This window comes from Cucurbita pepo, chromosome 13 (assembly GCF_057944985.1).
Source record: "Cucurbita pepo subsp. pepo isolate OVF chromosome 13, ASM5794498v1, whole genome shotgun sequence".
Taxonomy (NCBI): Eukaryota; Viridiplantae; Streptophyta; class Magnoliopsida; order Cucurbitales; family Cucurbitaceae; genus Cucurbita; species Cucurbita pepo.
In genome coordinates this window covers 14,818,566-14,835,890 of record NC_141810.1, presented here as the reverse complement: position 1 = coordinate 14,835,890, position 17,325 = coordinate 14,818,566, and the positions used below count along the sequence as shown (strand labels likewise).

Genomic DNA, 17,325 nt, shown 5'->3' with positions numbered 1-17,325 from the left:
ATGTAAGATATTATGGGAATTAAAAAAAAAAATAAAAAAAAATAGAGATAGTCATTTTTATTAATTTAAAAATCTTCAGCCTCCCCCAAACCCTATTTATTGTTATTTTTATTAATTTAAAATTCTTCCGCCAACCCCCAAACCCTAACTATTGTTCAGCCCCTCAAACCCTAATTATTCTTCAGCCGCTGCACCCTGCCCCAAACCCTATTTATTCTTCAGCCACCCCTCACTAATATTTCTTTTTCGGCCACTGCTCCTTGCACTGCCGCTCCCCACCGCTCGTCGCTATCCGCTTTCTCCCGCCGAATCGACGCCGCTCCCTTTCACATTCGCTTCTCCCACGCCGCCGTTGATATCGCGCTGCCGCCGCGCGTTTTTCAGATCAGGTTTTTACTTCTTTTTCTTCTGTCGTTGGTTTACGTTGGTTTCTAAAATCAGTCTATCTAAATGTAAACATAAATATTACGTGCAACTTGATTGGCGATTAAAATGAATCGAAAAGCTACTTTAAAAGGTTTAAATTATAGCTCTAAGTTTTAAAAGAACAGAAAAATACGTGTTAAAAAATATTTAACTAAACTTGAGTTTGTGTTTGATTGAATGGAGTTTAGTGGGAGGCTTTTGTATAAATTGGTGTAGGCGTACATCTAAAAAAAAAAAAAAAACTCTGTGAAATTAGAAACAATTTTTTATTTTAAAATTCTGCGTAATTCGACTTATTTGGAACGGAAATTTTCTGAAAGAGAACTTACTTGCCTCCCCATCCCAATTCATCGTTCTTCTTACTGATTAGTATGCACTGATATTCTGTAGTAAAGTATTTATAATTAAAGATGACGAAGAAGACAGAAAGGAAGGTAAGTGTGTCTGGGAAACCAAAACATTCCCTGGACGCCAACAGAAGTGATGGGAATAAGAATGCGCGTAGCGCTGCCACTGTGCGACGTCTCAAGATGTATAATACAAGGCCAAAGCGTGATCGGAAAGGGAAGGTGTTGAAGCATGAGCTTCAATCAAAGGAATTACCGGACACACGGATTCAACCTGATCGCCGCTGGTTTGGTACGTTTCGTTTGTCATTTCTTTTTCGTTGGGTTAGGGGCTGTTACCATGGCCACATTCAATCATTTTTCGAGTTGGTACCGTGCCTACATTTCTGTCCTTGTTCATTATTTTACGAACTTGTATTATTAATGCTATCGTGCAGTATGTTGATAAGATTTTGATGATGTATATTAACTTGAATTGATAGGTAATACTCGAGTTGTAAACCAGAAAGAGCTTGAATTTTTTCGTGAAGAACTCCAAAAACGGATGTCAAGTAGCTACAATGTGATTTTGAAGGAAAAGAAACTGCCCCTTTCCCTCTTGAATGATCATCAGAAGGTAGAGACCTGTTTTTTATAATTCGTTGATTTGATGTGTTTGTACATTAATTTTCTGTTTTAAATAAGATTTATATATTGAGCTTCGATGTACTCTGTTGTCAATGTTATTAGCTGCTGTTTTGCATGTTGTTTTGCTCAAGATTTAGATGAAGAAAGCTTATCCACTTTCCGTCGGAGCGTTTTTTCGTTGCTATCTCTCACTTTCCCATCTGGAGCTCACCGATTTGTATAAATGAAGCTTTGAATGTTCTATGACATGCTTGCATATGCTAAGATAATCATTCATTGTGGTTCTATAGTAAACTAGGGACAAAAGTTTCAAAACGTTTATATGCTAATGTGGTACTTTTATCTCTGAAGCAATCCAGAGTCCATCTTCTCGATACAGAACCATTTCAAGATGCCTTTGGGCCAAAGGGGAAGAGAAAGCGACCAAAGCTTTTGGCTGCTGACTATGAGTCACTACTTAAGAAAGCTGACAAGTCTCATGGTATGAAATATTTGAATCTGTCTCTTGCGAATTTTGATAAACAAGTATCAATAACTGTGGTATTCCTTTCAAGTGTTTGTTTATTTTGAACGTGTGTACCTGGCACCTTGTGAAAGAATAGAAAAGAAAACGGATGCTATTCTTTTTATGTGACTAGACATATCTGAAGATGCTGTTCTCAAGCAATGTTTTTCTTTTCTTATTGGAATTTTGCTGTTGTCACTTCTTATGTCAATAGTGCTGTTTATTATATTGCATATTCTTTATTCTGTAGATGACTTTGATGAAAAGTATGCTGAGAATGCTACAAATGAGGGTAGCGAAGAAGATGGTTTTAGAGACCTTGTTCGACATACTATGTTTGAGAAGGGTCAAAGTAAACGTATATGGGGCGAGCTCTACAAAGTAATCGACTCATCAGATGTTGTTGTCCAGGTTCGTTGTAGTAATTAATCTCTTCCTTTGTTGATGATAGTATTCACATGTGATTTTCTTTTCTCATTCATATTTTTCCCCATTAGTTTATGAAATGTAAAAGCTAGTATCTTCCCAAATGTTATTTACCTTATTTCTATTTTATTTAGGAAAAAAGTTCTCTTCAAATAGTTTGCACAGCCGCCATTATTACATTTTATGTTTTGGATTTTTTATGGTTTTCCATTTCAAAATTGTGGTTTGTTTTCCCACAACTCATTGCAAGCCTCCATCATTTATTGTATATCCATCATCTGAGTATTTGTCATTTTCCCAGGTTCTAGATGCAAGAGATCCCCAAGGAACAAGATGTTACCATTTAGAGAGACATTTGAAAGAGCACTGCAAACATAAACACGTGGTTCTTTTGTTAAATAAGGTTTCACCTCATCTTTGATTTGAAAGAGCACTGAATTTTTTTTTGATAATTTCTAGAAGGCTGATTGAGACATGTTAATGAATGGTATTCTCAGTGCGATTTGATTCCTGCTTGGGCAACAAAGGGATGGCTTAGAGTTCTATCAAAAGAATATCCTACTCTAGCATTTCATGCAAGCATCAACAAATCCTTTGGAAAGGTATTGTTATTAAATCGGGGACCCCATAGTACTTTTTAATAATTAATTTCTAGCTAAGAGCCTGAATTGGTTGTTTATAGTAAAATGTATGTCATCCTTATGACCCATCTAGTTGCTCAATGACATCTTTTATGATTGGATCATATTGGTCGATGAGGAAACTCCGCAAGGGAATCATTTGATATATTGTCTTTGGCAATATAGGATAAACATCATCTTTAACTTTGTTTCTAAGACTCTTTTTTGTTGCTGTTAGGGTTCTCTCCTGTCCGTACTGAGACAATTTGCGCGCTTAAAAAGTGACAAGCAAGCTATCTCCGTGGGATTTGTTGGATATCCCAATGTTGGAAAGTCATCTGTAATTAACACACTACGGACTAAGAATGTAAGGTTTCATTCTTCCTTGATACCAACAATGTTTTGTATAAATGTGAAAAAAATTGTTGTTTAATTTTTTGTTCATTCATTTGGTATGTCTGAATTGGATTCATAATAAAACTGCAGTAATTATTTTGCGTTCAAAAGGGCCTATATGGTAAAAAGCTTTCAGAAAATCATGGCAAAATCTGGATGGTGTAGTTCTTCATGTGCTGAAATTTATGAGAACCTTTCTTATTCAGATCATATCTGTTTTTATTGGATCTATGTTAGGTGTAGCATTTCTTCTAGGAATACTATGAGTCATGTGGCTTGCTTTGTAGAGTAATATCTTCTGATAGGTTTTGTATGGTGAATAACACGAGTGATAGACCACCAAATTGATTCGCATGTTTGCCCAATTAGAGACGTACTGAATCTATCAGTAGTGTTGGAGGGAAAACTTCTGGAAATAATTGTTTGAAGGGGGGTAGAGCTAGTAACAAGTCCGACACCGAGTTTGTTTGTTTAGCCGAATTTCAATTTGCAGTGCAGCCAATTGTTGACTGAGCTAAAAATAATGGGATAACCTATAGAAGGCACGTGAATATTAGATTGGATATTGGGTGGTGGCAGAATCTGGACTTTTTGCTTGGACTTCCTCTTCATGTCAATGGAAATACTTGGAAAATAATTAGGAAAAAATATTTATTGTCTCACATTTTATTCTTCTGTTGCTTGTTGTAGTGATACTAAAGTGAGCCCCTTACATTCGATTCTTGTGGCACTATAATCAATCTCTTGTGGTTCTTTTTTTAAAATAAATTCACCCTTTTTATTAGGTTTGCAAAGTCGCACCTATTCTTATTCATGTGCTGAAATTTATGAGAACCTTTCTTATTCAGATCATATCTGTTTTTATTGGATCTATGTTAGGTGTAGCATTTCTTCTAGGAATACTATGAGTCATGTGGCTTGCTTTGTAGAGTAATATCTTCTGATAGGTTTTGTATGGTGAATAACAGGAGTGATAGACCACCAAATTGATTCGCATGTTTGCCCAATTAGAGACGTACTGAATCTATCAGTAGTGTTGGAGGGAAAACTTCTGGAAATAATTGTTTGAAAGGGGGTAGAGCTAGTAACAAGTCCGACACCGAGTTTGTTTGTTTAGCCGAATTTCAATTTGCAGTGCAGCCAATTGTTGACTGAGCTAAAAATAATGGGATAACCTATAGAAGGCACGTGAATATTAGATTGGATATTGGGTGGTGGCAGAATCTGGACTTTTTGCTTGGACTTCCTCTTCATGTCAATGGAAATACTTGGAAAATAATTAGGAAAAAATATTTATTGTCTCACATTTGATTCTTCTGTTGCTTGTTGTAGTGATACTATTGTGAGCCCCTTACATTCGATTCTTGTGGCACTATAATCAATCTCTTGTGGTTCTTTTTTTAAAATAAATTCACCCTTTTTATTAGGTTTGCAAAGTCGCACCTATTCCAGGGGAAACTAAAGTGTGGCAATATATTACCCTCACAAAGAGGATTTTTCTGATTGATTGCCCAGGAGTCGTTTATCAAAACAGTGACACTGAAACAGATGTTGTGCTGAAGGGCGTGGTATGTTTTTTCTCATTTTCGTTTGCATTGCCATCTGGTTTCTTTTGAAACCACTCGAGTTTTCAATTACACTTGCCAATATGTTGACATTTAAAATTATTCATTGTTAATATGGTATTTTGGACTTTGTGTTAGGTACGAGTTACTAATTTGGAGGATCCATCTGAACATATTGGAGAAGTGTTGAAGCGGGTGAAGAAGGAACACCTTGAAAGAGCATACAAGATCAAAAATTGGTGAGTGACCATACATTTTAATCTTTTTCTTGCATAAGGGTTTGCGGCCGTTATCATTTGATTTATTTTTTCTGGTGGTTTTTTCATTTTCAAATTGTCCTTTTTAGTCAATTTAAGATAACCGGTATTTTGGTTCTTACTCTTATTCATCAAGTTTTGTGAGGATAAAATTGATTTGAACTGTATTATCATTTTGGTTGAGAGAAAACTTTATGCTGCAACTCCTATCATGAAAATCTCTTTATTTTATCATCTTTACTCATTCATCTATTTCCTAATAGTTTGCTTCAACTGTTAGCGTAGTTCTGTTATTTTATCATCTTTAAATTTGTGCTGAAGAACAATTTTAATTTGTTGTTTCATGTTAAGGGTGGACGACAATGACTTTTTAGTTCAGCTATGCAAATTGTCAGGCAAGCTCCTAAGGGTATGTTGTTTATTTTGGAAGTGGTTGTTATTATTTATCTATTTTGTTCAACTTGTTTTGTTATCATTTTCATGAAAAACTAACTGCTTCAAGTGGCGTCTATCCAGGGTGGCGAGCCTGACTTGACAACTGTAGCAAAGATGGTCCTCCACGACTGGCAGAGGGGTAAACTTCCGTTCTTTGTTCCACCACCTCGAGTAGAAGATAAGTCTGAAGAAGAACCCAACTATAGTGTTGATGATGACTCGGGTGTTGATAGCAATCAAGCTGCAGCCGCTTTCAAAGCCATTGCAAATGTGATATCATCTCAGCAGCAAAGAAGTGTGCCTGTTCAAAGGGATCTGTTCAGTGATAATGAACTGAATGGCGAGTCATGCGACGACCAGATTCTTGTCTCTGAGGACGAGTTACAGGCTCCTTCAGACACTGAGGGAAGGACATCTGAAGGCCAGGATGATGATGTGGTAGAGGAGGACGAGCGTCCAACTGCAGGCTGAGATCATGTGGTGATATTTTCTGTCTACTTGTGTATATTCACTGTTGTGTTATCTTTTTGCCAATACTTCTCTCTTAGCAGATATTATTTAAGGACCGTATCTGTTGGGCAAGCTGAAAAAAGTTACCCCTGTACTGTAAGAACATCCCTACTCTACATTTCTTTTTTAACAGATTTTCGTTTAGGTCATTAATACCATTTCTATATTTTGCAACACATTAGAGATGATAGGAAGTGCCAAACCACGTTCCCTTTATTGAATGAAATGTCTCATAAATGTTCTCAACTATAGAAAACCATTGGCCAAAATTCTCTTTCATTTTTGCAGATGGGACATAAAAATTGGATGGCTTATAATAGAGAGAGGAAAGGGGGGGATTTCTTGGCCCCCGAATTAGTTTTGTATTAAATTGTGCAACAATTATTGGGAAATAATAGTGTGACTAGGAGGGAGGGTTCTAAATTATCAAAATTTCAATAGTCTGAATGAATGCAGATTTCTGTTGAGAACGTTCCTTTGTTTCTGGGAAGTACATAACAGGCTCGAACTGATGATTTCTAGGGTGTGGTTTGTAACGTTTTTGTTTGTCGTTTATAACGTCTACAAACCTCGTCCTGTGCGATGATCATCATTGTTGTTTTGGGTATGATTTTAGAAACCCTACTTCAAAATTGTTCTTATTTGAGTACGATCATTGTTCTTATTTTATTGTAGGGTATTGTTGGGCATGCATAATCAATTTAAAACCATTATGGTGAATTATATAAAACCTTATGAATAAAGTTCAAATCATAATTGAATTTTCTTTATTGTGAAGAAATGATTTCAAAACTCAGTAAAAAAGAAGAAACCGAGTGAACTTTAAAGTTGACTTTCACTTTTATAAATAAATAAATATATAAACGGTGTAATAAGAAATAGGATATTTGTCTAAAATTTTAATTGAAAAAAGAATTACCAAAAATTGAAAATACGAGTGCTACTGGTGTAAAAGATAATAAAGATGTCATAAATATTTGGACATTAAATTGCATTGGGTGAGAAGAAAAAGCTAGGAAATGACACGTTTTTAGGTTTTCTTTAATAATCTCCTTTTTTGGCAATTATTATTTTTATTATTATCTTCATGCCTTACTTTCCATGTTTTTGATAAACCAGTGTAACCAATATTTATAATAATAGATGTATGAGGATATGACAAAGAATTCTCGATGTAAAAACACACAATTACCAAAAAAAACAATTACCAAAAAAAAAATTCTCGTTGTAAAAAATTTCTCTAAGTTTGTAGGTTGATTTTTTAATAGGAAAATTAATGGAAACAGAGGAATTATAACAACTTTTTCAAATAAATTTATAATAAATTTCTTAAAGAAACGTATTTTTTGTTATTACAATTAATATATTGTTAATTTATAGTCCTTGTTTATTTATTAAAAAGAAAAAAAAAATAAAATAAAAGAATTTTCTGAGTCCAAGGAATGGATCATGTCAATAAAATGTTTTGTCTTTTTTTTCACCGTCAAACAATATTATAAATCTAAATTATTCTAACAAATATTTCCAAAACCTAATTGAGATTTCAGTATAATTTTCTATTTTTATATAATTATGTAAACGGAATAGAGCAAGCGTAGGGACAAAATGGGCATGACTTATATGAAAATAAAATACAATAAATGATATACATTATTTTTAATAATTGGTCAAACCAAAATTTCTTTCAACTTCTAATTTAAATTATGCTAATTATATTTAAAAAAGGAGTAACAAAAATAACATTAAAAAAGACAATATATTAAATTTAAAGCTTAATTACAAAAAGAAAAAAAAAAGAAAATAACACCTCACCTACCATATTTTAGAAAAATATAATCATACAATAAATAAATATTTTACAAAAAGTTCTTATAATATTTTAATGTACAATATTCTATTATATCATTAACAAAAAAATGCTGTAGAGCCCCAATAGTTCAAATAATGTTGCTTTAAAATAAATAAATTTCCTTTTTTTTTTTTTTTTTTTTTTTTTGTTGTAATTATTCGCTTAAAAAAGAAAAAGAAAAAGAAAAAGGAGACCGGAAGAATGCTGCCATTGGAGTACCATTTTAGAGTAAAATTTAAGAAGGAACAAAATTAGCGTATGGAATGGTTGAATGGTTGAAGAATGGACGATGACTGGGTTTGGCCTTTTGGCATGTTCCCCAATCAGCGGAGGTCGGAGGGTACAATCAAAACAAAAGCAACGTTGTCAAATTCAGCGATTCATTAGTAGATTGCTTGCTTCTTTCCTTCCTTCTTTGCTTGCTTGCTTTCCCACTTGGCTTCTCAGATCATTGCTTTGTGCAGTTGGGTTGTGACCCACCATTTTAAATTTTCAGCCAAATGTAAATACTGCGATTCCATGCATTTCTTTCTTCTGGGTCATTCCTAATTTGCCCTCTGCCTTCATTACCGTATTGTTTCTTCTCGAAGTTCTCGCTATTTCTTTGAGTAGTTAATGCACAGGCAGCGGTTTTCACAAGTCCAAGAACCGCGTGTTCGTGCATGTGGGGTTTTTTTTTAGTGTTTAAACCCATTCAAATCTCGTGGTTTTAGCTTTTGTGTTCTAAATTCACTGGAGCTAGCCTCCCCATTTTGATTTGGGTTTGTATTTGTTCCGTTTCTGTGACTTGTGAAGTTGAAAGCATTTGAACGAGGTGTCTTCTTAGCAAAGATTTTGTTTGTTTCTCGGGAAATGTGAGCTGGGTTTTCATATACTCATAGGGGTTTGTTGGACATAATCGTTCATTTGCCCCTTTTTTGTCAATTTGGTTGGGAGATTATGAAGAAAGCATCGACCTATAATCCTTGAAGCTTTATTGAACGTTTCTGGTGTGTTCTCTTGGGACTCTGTTTTTTGGATCAATTTCGTTGTTGGGTACCCCCAATTGGTCATATTCAGTTCATCGCAGCTGGTTTTTGAGCGGAAGCTACTCTTAGAGCCAGAAAGAGCAGACCCAAAAAAGGAGAAAAGGAAAGAAAACTTTTGACTTAATCAATTGGGGAAAATCAGAGAAGATAAACTCGTACACACCCTTCTTCAATTGTCGCTTTCATGGCTTATTGGGACCTGAAAACTCTTCCATAAAGTAAGCATCATACAGTCCTCAAGCCTTTTCTGTTCATATTTTGGATGATTTTGCTATCCTCAGAAACTAAGCAGTCTGCAATTTTCTTCTTGTTTCTTGATCAGCGACCATTGATGAGCTTGTTTGAGGTCTTTTAGACTGCCCTGGTCGGCGTATAACCGGAGCTTTGAGGAACATACCTGAAAGTTCATCTCAGAAACTTGTGGGAGATGGCTGATAATGAAGAGGAGATGCGATCTTTGGCCTTGACGCCCACTTGGTCTGTTGCTTCTGTGCTAACCATTTTCGTTGTAGTCTCCTTACTCGTGGAGAGGTCCATTCACCGGCTAAGCACTGTAAGCATTTCACCTAATGGTTCTATCATAACTGACCCATATGAATCTTTCATAGCCATCACTCGCATACTTGTTCATGATTGTTCCTTTTGTAATCTCAGTGGTTGAGGAAGACTAACCGAAAGCCATTGTTAGAGGCAGTGGAGAAAATGAAAGAAGGTAAATGGCTATGCCATTCACTCAATCACTCAAGACGTGCTTAGCTTATAATTAAGAGCTTTGCTATCCATTCTTCTTATGTCTCAACTCATAGGCATTTGATTTTCTGGTTTCAGAGTTGATGCTTCTTGGATTTATTTCTCTCCTTTTAACAGCTACATCAAGCTTAATATCAAATATCTGCATCCCATCAAGGTTCTATAATACCCCTTTTACTCCATGTACCAAAGCCGAGATTGATGAACAAAAAGAAGACAGTTCATCCGAAGAACGGAAACTATACACCGTTTCGGTATTACCCCATTTGTTTAGGCGGATGCTTAATGGGAATGAGAAAACCTGCAAAGAGGCATGTCATAGAGTTCACATGACTTAAATAACAACTCTTTCTTCTTCCAAGCTAATGCTGATTGAAGTTTTCAAATATTCGTTGTGCAGGGTTATGAGCCGTTCGTTTCGTATGAGGGTCTCGAGCAATTGCATCGCTTTATCTTTATAATGGCAGTAACTCATGTATCTTATAGCTGCTTAACAATGTTACTGGCAATCGTAAAGGTACTTTATCTCGACGTAGAACATTGGTATTTGATGAGAAATTTCAAAATAATCACAAATGTTACGAGTTGTAATAGTTTGATATATGATAAATCAGATTCACAGATGGAGAGCTTGGGAAGATGAAGCCCATATGGACAGACATGATTCACTAAATGGTAAGCTCTATGGTTATATTGTGGGATTAGAAACACAGCATTATTGTAATCATCTTCTGTTTGGCGTTAGATATACAACTAGAACGAAACTAAGCCTTATATCGTCCTCTCGAGTACCGTTTTGTTTATGATACTGAAGATTTTAGTAAGTTTAGTGCAATATTCATGTCGATCTTCGTTGATTCAATACTGTTCAAGAGTTTGGAATCATTCATGAAACAACTATTTCCCCCTATATCTTGAGTTCGTGTTGTATCGAGTATGTAGTATGAAGGACGTTTGCTTTCTTTTAAGGTTCCAAGTGAGCTGACGATTTCTTTTTTTATTAGAAACAAATTTCTCACGCTAACAATTAGTTCTATACCGCCATAGATATCACGAGAGAAATGACACTGCGGAGGCAATCGACCTTTGTTCGATATCACACTTCCCATCCTATAACACGGAACAGCTTTCTAATCTGGGTGGTATGCTTTCAACTTCCACATATTTTACTTTCATTTTGATTTAGTCCCTGTATTCCTAATAAATTGCAGTCTTTCCTCTTACCCTTTCAAAGTTTTACTTCTGCCTCGACATATCTTCTGCTTTGAACTAATCGAATTTATGAATTGTAGACATGTTTCTTCCGACAATTCGGGAATTCTGTAGTTCATGCTGACTACCTCACACTCCGCAAGGGCTTCATCATGGTTCGTCGATATGGTTTGCTAGCATTTTTATCATTAGTTGCCTACTCTCAAGCTGTTATATGTTGAGAATCTTTTGCTAAATCTCTAGTTTGAGTCTGGAGGACATGTGCAATAGTTACAAATTTTCATTATTTCAATGCATGAATTCGTGTTCGAATTGTTCATGCGAGAATATAAATCGTAGTAAAATCCAACGTAGCTACAATATTTAAGGTGGCTCATCTACAGCTGATAGTGTATGTTTTTTTTTTAAGGGACTTAATCTGTATTCTTATGACCCGAAATAATAAAACATGTTTTTTTTTATTGGATCTTATTTGTTGCAGAATCACCACCTCCCTTTGACGTATGATTTCCACAGCTACATGATTCGCTCCATGGAAGAAGAATTCCAAAGGATAGTAGGTGTGAGGTAGGTGAAATGACCACAAATTTCAATTTCGATACCGTTTGAATGGGATATTAGATATCTGCATTCAGTCTGCAACACGGAGGTATTCGAATACGAGGCATACTGTGGACCCCTTTTTAAAAACATTGGAATTTGTGAGATCCTACCTCGGTTGGAGAGGGGAACGAAACATGGGCGTGGAAACCTCTCCTTAAAAACCTTGAGGGAACAAGCCCAAAGTGGACAATATCTGCTAGGGGTGGACTTGGGTTGTTACAGTGCTATTTTGAGATCTCACGTTGGTTGGAGAGGAAACCTCTCCCTAGTAGACACATTTTTAAAACTATGAGGCCGATGGCGATACCTAACGGCCCAAAGAGGACAATATCTGCTCGCGGTGGGCTTGGGTCGTTACAAATGGTATCAGAGCCAGGATCGGGCAGTGTGCTTGTGAGGGCGTTGGGTTCCCAAGGGGGGTAGATTGTGAGATCTCATATTAGTTGGAGAGGGGTACGAAACATTTCTTATAAGGGTGTGGAAACCTCTCCGACTTTACTATGTATGCATGCATATTAGACCCCATAGGAGATGCGCACGCTGATACCTCCTCTTTAATGCAGCGCTCCGTTGTGGGGATTCGTCGTTGCTTTCATGCTGTTTGATGTAAAAGGTAAAACTCTCTGTTGGAGAAGTGGTGGTTTGATCCAATTGCATGAAATATATCATTGTGTTCATCAATCCTTTCTTTGCATTACTGCAGGATCTAATCTGTACTTCTGGATAGCATCCATTCCAATTGCTGTGAGTGCGCTCTCTCCTTTATATCTCACTCCTCGTACTATAATTTCATCATCTCTCATCATCAAGAACAACTTCTTAGCTTGTTTAAATAGATCATTTTTCTATACCAGCTTTTTTCGATCTTGTTTGAACCCGATACGTGTTGATACCTTGTTTTTAGCTTGTTCTTCTTGTGGGCACGAAGCTGCAACATGTCATTGCAACGTTGGCATTGGAAAGTGCTGGTATAACCGGTTCTTTTTCGGGTCCGAAGCTAAAGCCAAGAGATGATCTTTTCTGGTTTAAGAAGCCTGAACTTCTCTTGTCCTTGATCCACTTTATCCTTTTCCAGGTCTATATTGATTATTTACATTAGAATGATCGGAAATCGACCTTTTTGTTTATATCGGATTTGGTGAAGCGTTTTTATTTAACCTTCCTTGCAGAATGCGTTTGAGTTGGCGTCGTTCTTCTGGTTCTGGGTACTTTCCTCTTTTCATAATTATGACCAACTTAATTTCTATGGATATCGAACACTGACTGTCTGAGATCCCACATCGGTTGGAGAAGGGAACGAAACATTCTTTATAAGGGTGTGGAAACCTCTCCTTAGCAAACACGTTTTAAAATTGTGAGACTGATGGCGATATGTAACGGGCCGATGCGGTCAATATCTACTAGCGGTGGGCTTGGACTGTTACAAATAGTATCAGAGCCAGTCATCGAGTGGTGTGCCAGCGAGGACGTGAGGTCTCTAAGGGGGTGGATTATGAGATCTCACATCGGTTGGAGAGGGGAACAAAACGTTCCTTACAAGGGTGTGGAAACCTCTCCCTAACATCCCTAACAAACACGTTTTAAAACTCCGAGGTTGATGGCGTAACAGACCAAAGCGGACAATATCTGCTAGTAATGGGCTTGGGCTGTTACAGCATGCGCGTTGCAATTTACAACGAAATAATAGGAAAAATGAAACGGAACTAACAAGATCACGAAATAAGAAATACCGATGGAGAAAACTCTGCTAGAACTACTTGTTACTAATCCTTTTTTTCTTTTTACTTTACAGTGGCAATTTGGATATAATTCTTGCTTTATTAGGAACCATATGCTTGTCTATGCAAGACTCATCTTGGGGTATGCATAAATTGAAGTTATTACTCGTTACGTGCTTGCATAAAGAGCTATTTTCGTTGCGTATGATATTCGGTTTTTCTGTAGATTCGCCGGGCAGTTCCTTTGCAGCTACAGCACCTTGCCCTTGTATGCTCTGGTAACTCAGGTAACAGTTTCGGACACGACGGTCGAGCTAGTTTCTCTTCGTATTCCGAGTACTCGGATTAACCTTTTCTTTTCTTAGATGGGAACAAACTATAAAGCTGCATTAATTCCACAAAGAATAAGGGAAACAATCCATGGATGGGGCAAGGCAGCAAGAAGGAAAAGAAGGCTTGGCATGTTCACCGATGACACCACGATTCACACCGAAACAAGCACGGTTATGTCAATCGAGGATGATGACCGTCGGCTTATTGATGATACATACGAAACTACTACTGACTATACGACAATCGAGCTACAGCCAACTTCTGTACAAGAACAATCCGACCCTGTTGTTAATGAATGGCCAAGCAGAGCTAGAACGTCGCTTCTGCAACCCTCTGCGTCTCTTTCTTCACCGGTTGATCCGAAGCTGGAGGTTGAAAACTTTATGAGAAGCTTTTCTATGCCAGTTAAAAGATAGCACACTCAGCGCAGCAACGGTATAACATTCGACCGAAATCAAGTGTCGAGAATATACGAGGTTAGAGGTTTGTAGGAAAGAGATACTCATATCGAACATGAACTTAGGGAAGTTAGCATATATGTAACATGTTCATAAAAGAAAGTTGTGTATTGATATTAAAAGATGAATTCAGATCATGAAGCTTTATATTTGTAAGCCACAAGTAGTTTTGATATTATTGACTAAGATGGTAATGTTGGTCATGAAGAGCTTCATGTTTTAAGTTCCTTAATGCATTGGAGTCATTGATTCACTGCTGGGACGAACGGAGTCCGATTCATTCTGTTCCTCGACCTTGACATTGGTTCTCACACAGCCACAGCACGGGCTCGGTCCCTGCCATTGGCACGACGGAGGAGAAGGATGGCCAACCGAGCCAGCACAACAGTTGTTGCTTGGATTCTCCACACACCCACATCCATTTTGGACACAATGAGGAGAAGAGTTGCCATAGTCGCCTCCATTCCCACAGCAGTTCGGTGAACCGACGCAGCTCCCCGAGTGACCATAATTGCAGCAGTCCTGTGCATAAGGCAGACGTTGGCCTACAACCTCGCTCTGAGCAACGGCGTCGTCGATAACTTGCACATTGGCAAAGCCAAGGTGAAGAAGGGTGCAGAAGAGCAGAAAGACAGTGAGAAACTTGGACTTGGAAAAGGCCATTTAGAAGCTCTTCTTGTGTTCTTGGTTAGGCTATGAATGGATTGTGAAACTGAAGATCTTGCATGGCTTTTTATATGGGGTTGTGACAAAAGGGGCAGCTTTCATGAACATTAAAATGCAAAGGCACACAAAGAGCGTTTTTCGAAGGCCATCTTCGTGTGTTGTCCGATTATGTGTCATAATATTATACAGAAGAGCTATGCTTAAATTGATCTAGTTGAAAAAATATTATATATTAATATTTTTTGTATAGGTCTAAAAAAGCCCATAGACCATCCAGGCCCAATTTTTTTTTTTTATAAAACGCATAAAATATCAATTATTATTTTAAAAGTCAATAATTTAATCTTTCGTTAAATATCATTTTCAATGTATGATCGAGTTATTTACCTTATTTTTATGATTTAAATTTAGACAAATAATATTTAATTCATAATATTATATTACTCGGTTGCCAGCTGGACATTTGATATTAGAAAAAAAAAAAAGTAAAAAATTTTATAAATTTATAGGGTAGAGAGAGAGAGAGAAAGTGGTGGATCCAAGGAAGAGGGAAGGGATAATTGAGAAAGGGTAGGGTGTGGTCTTCTGGTGAGAGGGCACACCTCTTAAATGCCTATGTTTCTACCTCATCCCCACCACCTCTCTCTAAATTTTATTTTTATTAATAAATAATTCTTTTATTTTAAAAAACCGCTCGTTATCGATCCAAAATTTACTCCAGTTCACGCCCGAAAATACTTGGTTAATAAAAAAAAAACATTCGATATTTTATACTCGAGGTTAAATCTACTAGGAGCAAACACAATCATGTACCTTGTCAGACCTGGTACACTGATATTTATCTTGTTTTATGTGTTTTACTACAATCGGATAAGATTCAGGAGGAACAGACGAGATATGATTAGATTTATATTTAATTTGGGTTATTAAAAGAGTCGGTTGGATGATATTAAAAATGTGTGATAGGATGGAAATATATCTAGTTTTAGACAAATGCAATTATTTATTAGAGTGGAACCGATCTAACTAACCTCTCGAATAATTTAGTAACTTCATAACTATAGTAGAAATTTTGTTGCTCTCTAATAAATAAAATTTTATATAATGTCTTCCGCTGCTAGAACACCCACATTTTTATTGTTCACTATTTAAAGCTTCAAATTTGACCTCACTTTCTGGTATGATCTCGTGGAAGACAATTTGACTTCACTTTCGAGTCCTACTCCAACTAGTTGAAGATGACACATTATAACGACTCAAATTTTAACTCATCTCAATATAGTTCGTTAACTGGAGATCTCACATTGGTTGGGGGAGTGAAACATTTCTTAGAGGAGTATGAAACCTCACCTTAGCAGATATATGCAAGGGCTAAAACAGACAATATCTGCTAGTGGTGGGCTTAAGCAGTTACACATGGTATCAGAGTCAGTTATTAGATGGTGCGAGACACTGGTTAGGGTAGAACTATACCCTTTTCATGGTAGACACGTTTTAAAAAACAACGATACATAACGGACAAAAATGGACAACATCTATTAGCGGTGAGCTCGAAATGTTACATGTGGTATCAGAGCTAGACACGAGGCGGTGTGCCATCGAGAACACTAGGCCTCTAAGGGGAAGATTGTGAGATCCCACTTTTGTTGGAGAGGGGAAACTTCTCTCTAGCATATGCATTTTAAAACTGTGAGACTGATGACGATACGTAACGAGCAAAAGCGGACAATATCTACGAACATTAAGTTTGAGCCGTTACTTATAAGTCTACAGTCTACCGAGTCCACATCTAGTCTAATCTATATTTGAAGTAATATGAGTCGGCACGAATGTCGAGATATACCACAAGTAATAATTGGGATTTGGATTGGGATTGGATTAAGGAGGTTAGTAGCACATGGGGTGAGTAATTAAGGAAGGAGGCCATCTGAGTATGTGCCCAACAGGAGAAGTCGCTTTATGCCATCTATATCCTCCTCTCCCATTGCCATGCTTAATCCCCTTGCTTGGTTGCTGGGTTGCACGCCCACCTAGCCACCTTCCCCACTTTTCTCCTCTCACCCAACCAACTCCCTCCCAACGTTATCCATTTCCCCGCCCCCACATGCCACATATTTCTTAAATATATGCTCTAACGTTTACGTTCGATATACATGATTGTTACATGGAGGCACTGGTTCGCGATTAATGTTATCCATCTGAATCATGGGACCTAGTTCAAGCCAACGAGCGCCAGACGTAAGCTTACAAGACTTTTAGACGTGTTATTGTGTCTAATCAAACTATAATCACAGCTGAAGCTGCACGTTGCCTTGACAATCATCATAATTCTTTGAATGTATCAATTTGAATCAAATAAATGATCGATAATCTTCGTATTTAAAATCAAATCCATATATAAACATAGATTAGATCAGATCAAATTAAAGATTCCAAGACAAACGCCCATATGTTTGATTTGATCTGATTTGATTAAACATGGCATGCATGATAATACCATATGCTTATGCATGCAAATTGATTAGGAGGTTAATCTTGTAATTATGGCGGTGATATTATCATGTGTCTGCAATAATATATTTTTTATTAAAAAG

The 17,325-nt window shown here is 36.8% G+C and overlaps 2 protein-coding genes across 4 annotated transcripts; both read left to right on the top strand.

Annotated features, from left to right (window-relative positions):
* Positions 1–168: 168 nt before the first annotated feature.
* On the top strand, positions 169–6,290 carry ATNUG2 (GTP-binding family protein). Of its 2 annotated transcripts, none has more exons than XM_087129622.1 (12): positions 169–389; positions 822–1,065; positions 1,256–1,389; positions 1,752–1,881; positions 2,156–2,316; positions 2,633–2,734; positions 2,829–2,933; positions 3,190–3,318; positions 4,775–4,915; positions 5,051–5,151; positions 5,521–5,578; positions 5,686–6,290. In XM_087129622.1, exons 2-12 carry the CDS (start codon positions 837–839, stop codon positions 6,073–6,075), a joined length of 1,680 nt encoding a protein of 559 aa, XP_086985748.1. In that variant the 5' UTR covers positions 169–389; positions 822–836; the 3' UTR covers positions 6,076–6,290. The 2 variants fall into 2 exon arrangements, with proteins under 2 accessions (XP_086985748.1, XP_086985746.1); XM_087129620.1 differs by having other exon boundaries at positions 170–389; positions 817–1,065.
* A 1,898-nt stretch (positions 6,291–8,188) lies between these two features.
* On the top strand, positions 8,189–14,268 carry LOC111809041 (MLO-like protein 11). 2 transcript variants are annotated; one of them, XM_023695364.2, is made up of 16 exons: positions 8,189–9,209; positions 9,314–9,544; positions 9,646–9,703; positions 9,859–10,052; positions 10,142–10,258; positions 10,356–10,416; positions 10,789–10,883; positions 11,034–11,108; positions 11,435–11,520; positions 12,120–12,169; positions 12,260–12,300; positions 12,461–12,631; positions 12,726–12,761; positions 13,349–13,416; positions 13,501–13,561; positions 13,640–14,268. In XM_023695364.2, exons 2-16 carry the CDS (start codon positions 9,419–9,421, stop codon positions 14,021–14,023), a joined length of 1,623 nt encoding a protein of 540 aa, XP_023551132.1. In that variant the 5' UTR covers positions 8,189–9,209; positions 9,314–9,418; the 3' UTR covers positions 14,024–14,268. The 2 variants fall into 2 exon arrangements, with proteins under 2 accessions (XP_023551132.1, XP_023551131.1); XM_023695363.2 differs by having other exon boundaries at positions 8,190–9,209; positions 9,820–10,052.
* The last annotated feature ends 3,057 nt before the right edge of the window (positions 14,269–17,325 follow it).

Coding starts and splice junctions, on each gene's coding strand:
- ATNUG2 (XM_087129622.1), top strand. CDS start 837: ATGACGAAGAAGACAGAAAGGAAGGTAAGTGTGTCTGGGAAACCAAAA. Junction 1,390..1,751: donor TCTTGAATGATCATCAGAAG/GTAGAGACCTGT, acceptor TTATCTCTGAAG/CAATCCAGAGTCCATCTTCT. Junction 2,317..2,632: donor CATCAGATGTTGTTGTCCAG/GTTCGTTGTAGT, acceptor TCATTTTCCCAG/GTTCTAGATGCAAGAGATCC.
- LOC111809041 (XM_023695363.2), top strand. CDS start 9,419: ATGGCTGATAATGAAGAGGAGATGCGATCTTTGGCCTTGACGCCCACT. Junction 10,417..10,788: donor CAGACATGATTCACTAAATG/GTAAGCTCTATG, acceptor ATACCGCCATAG/ATATCACGAGAGAAATGACA. Junction 12,301..12,460: donor TAGCATCCATTCCAATTGCT/GTGAGTGCGCTC, acceptor CCTTGTTTTTAG/CTTGTTCTTCTTGTGGGCAC.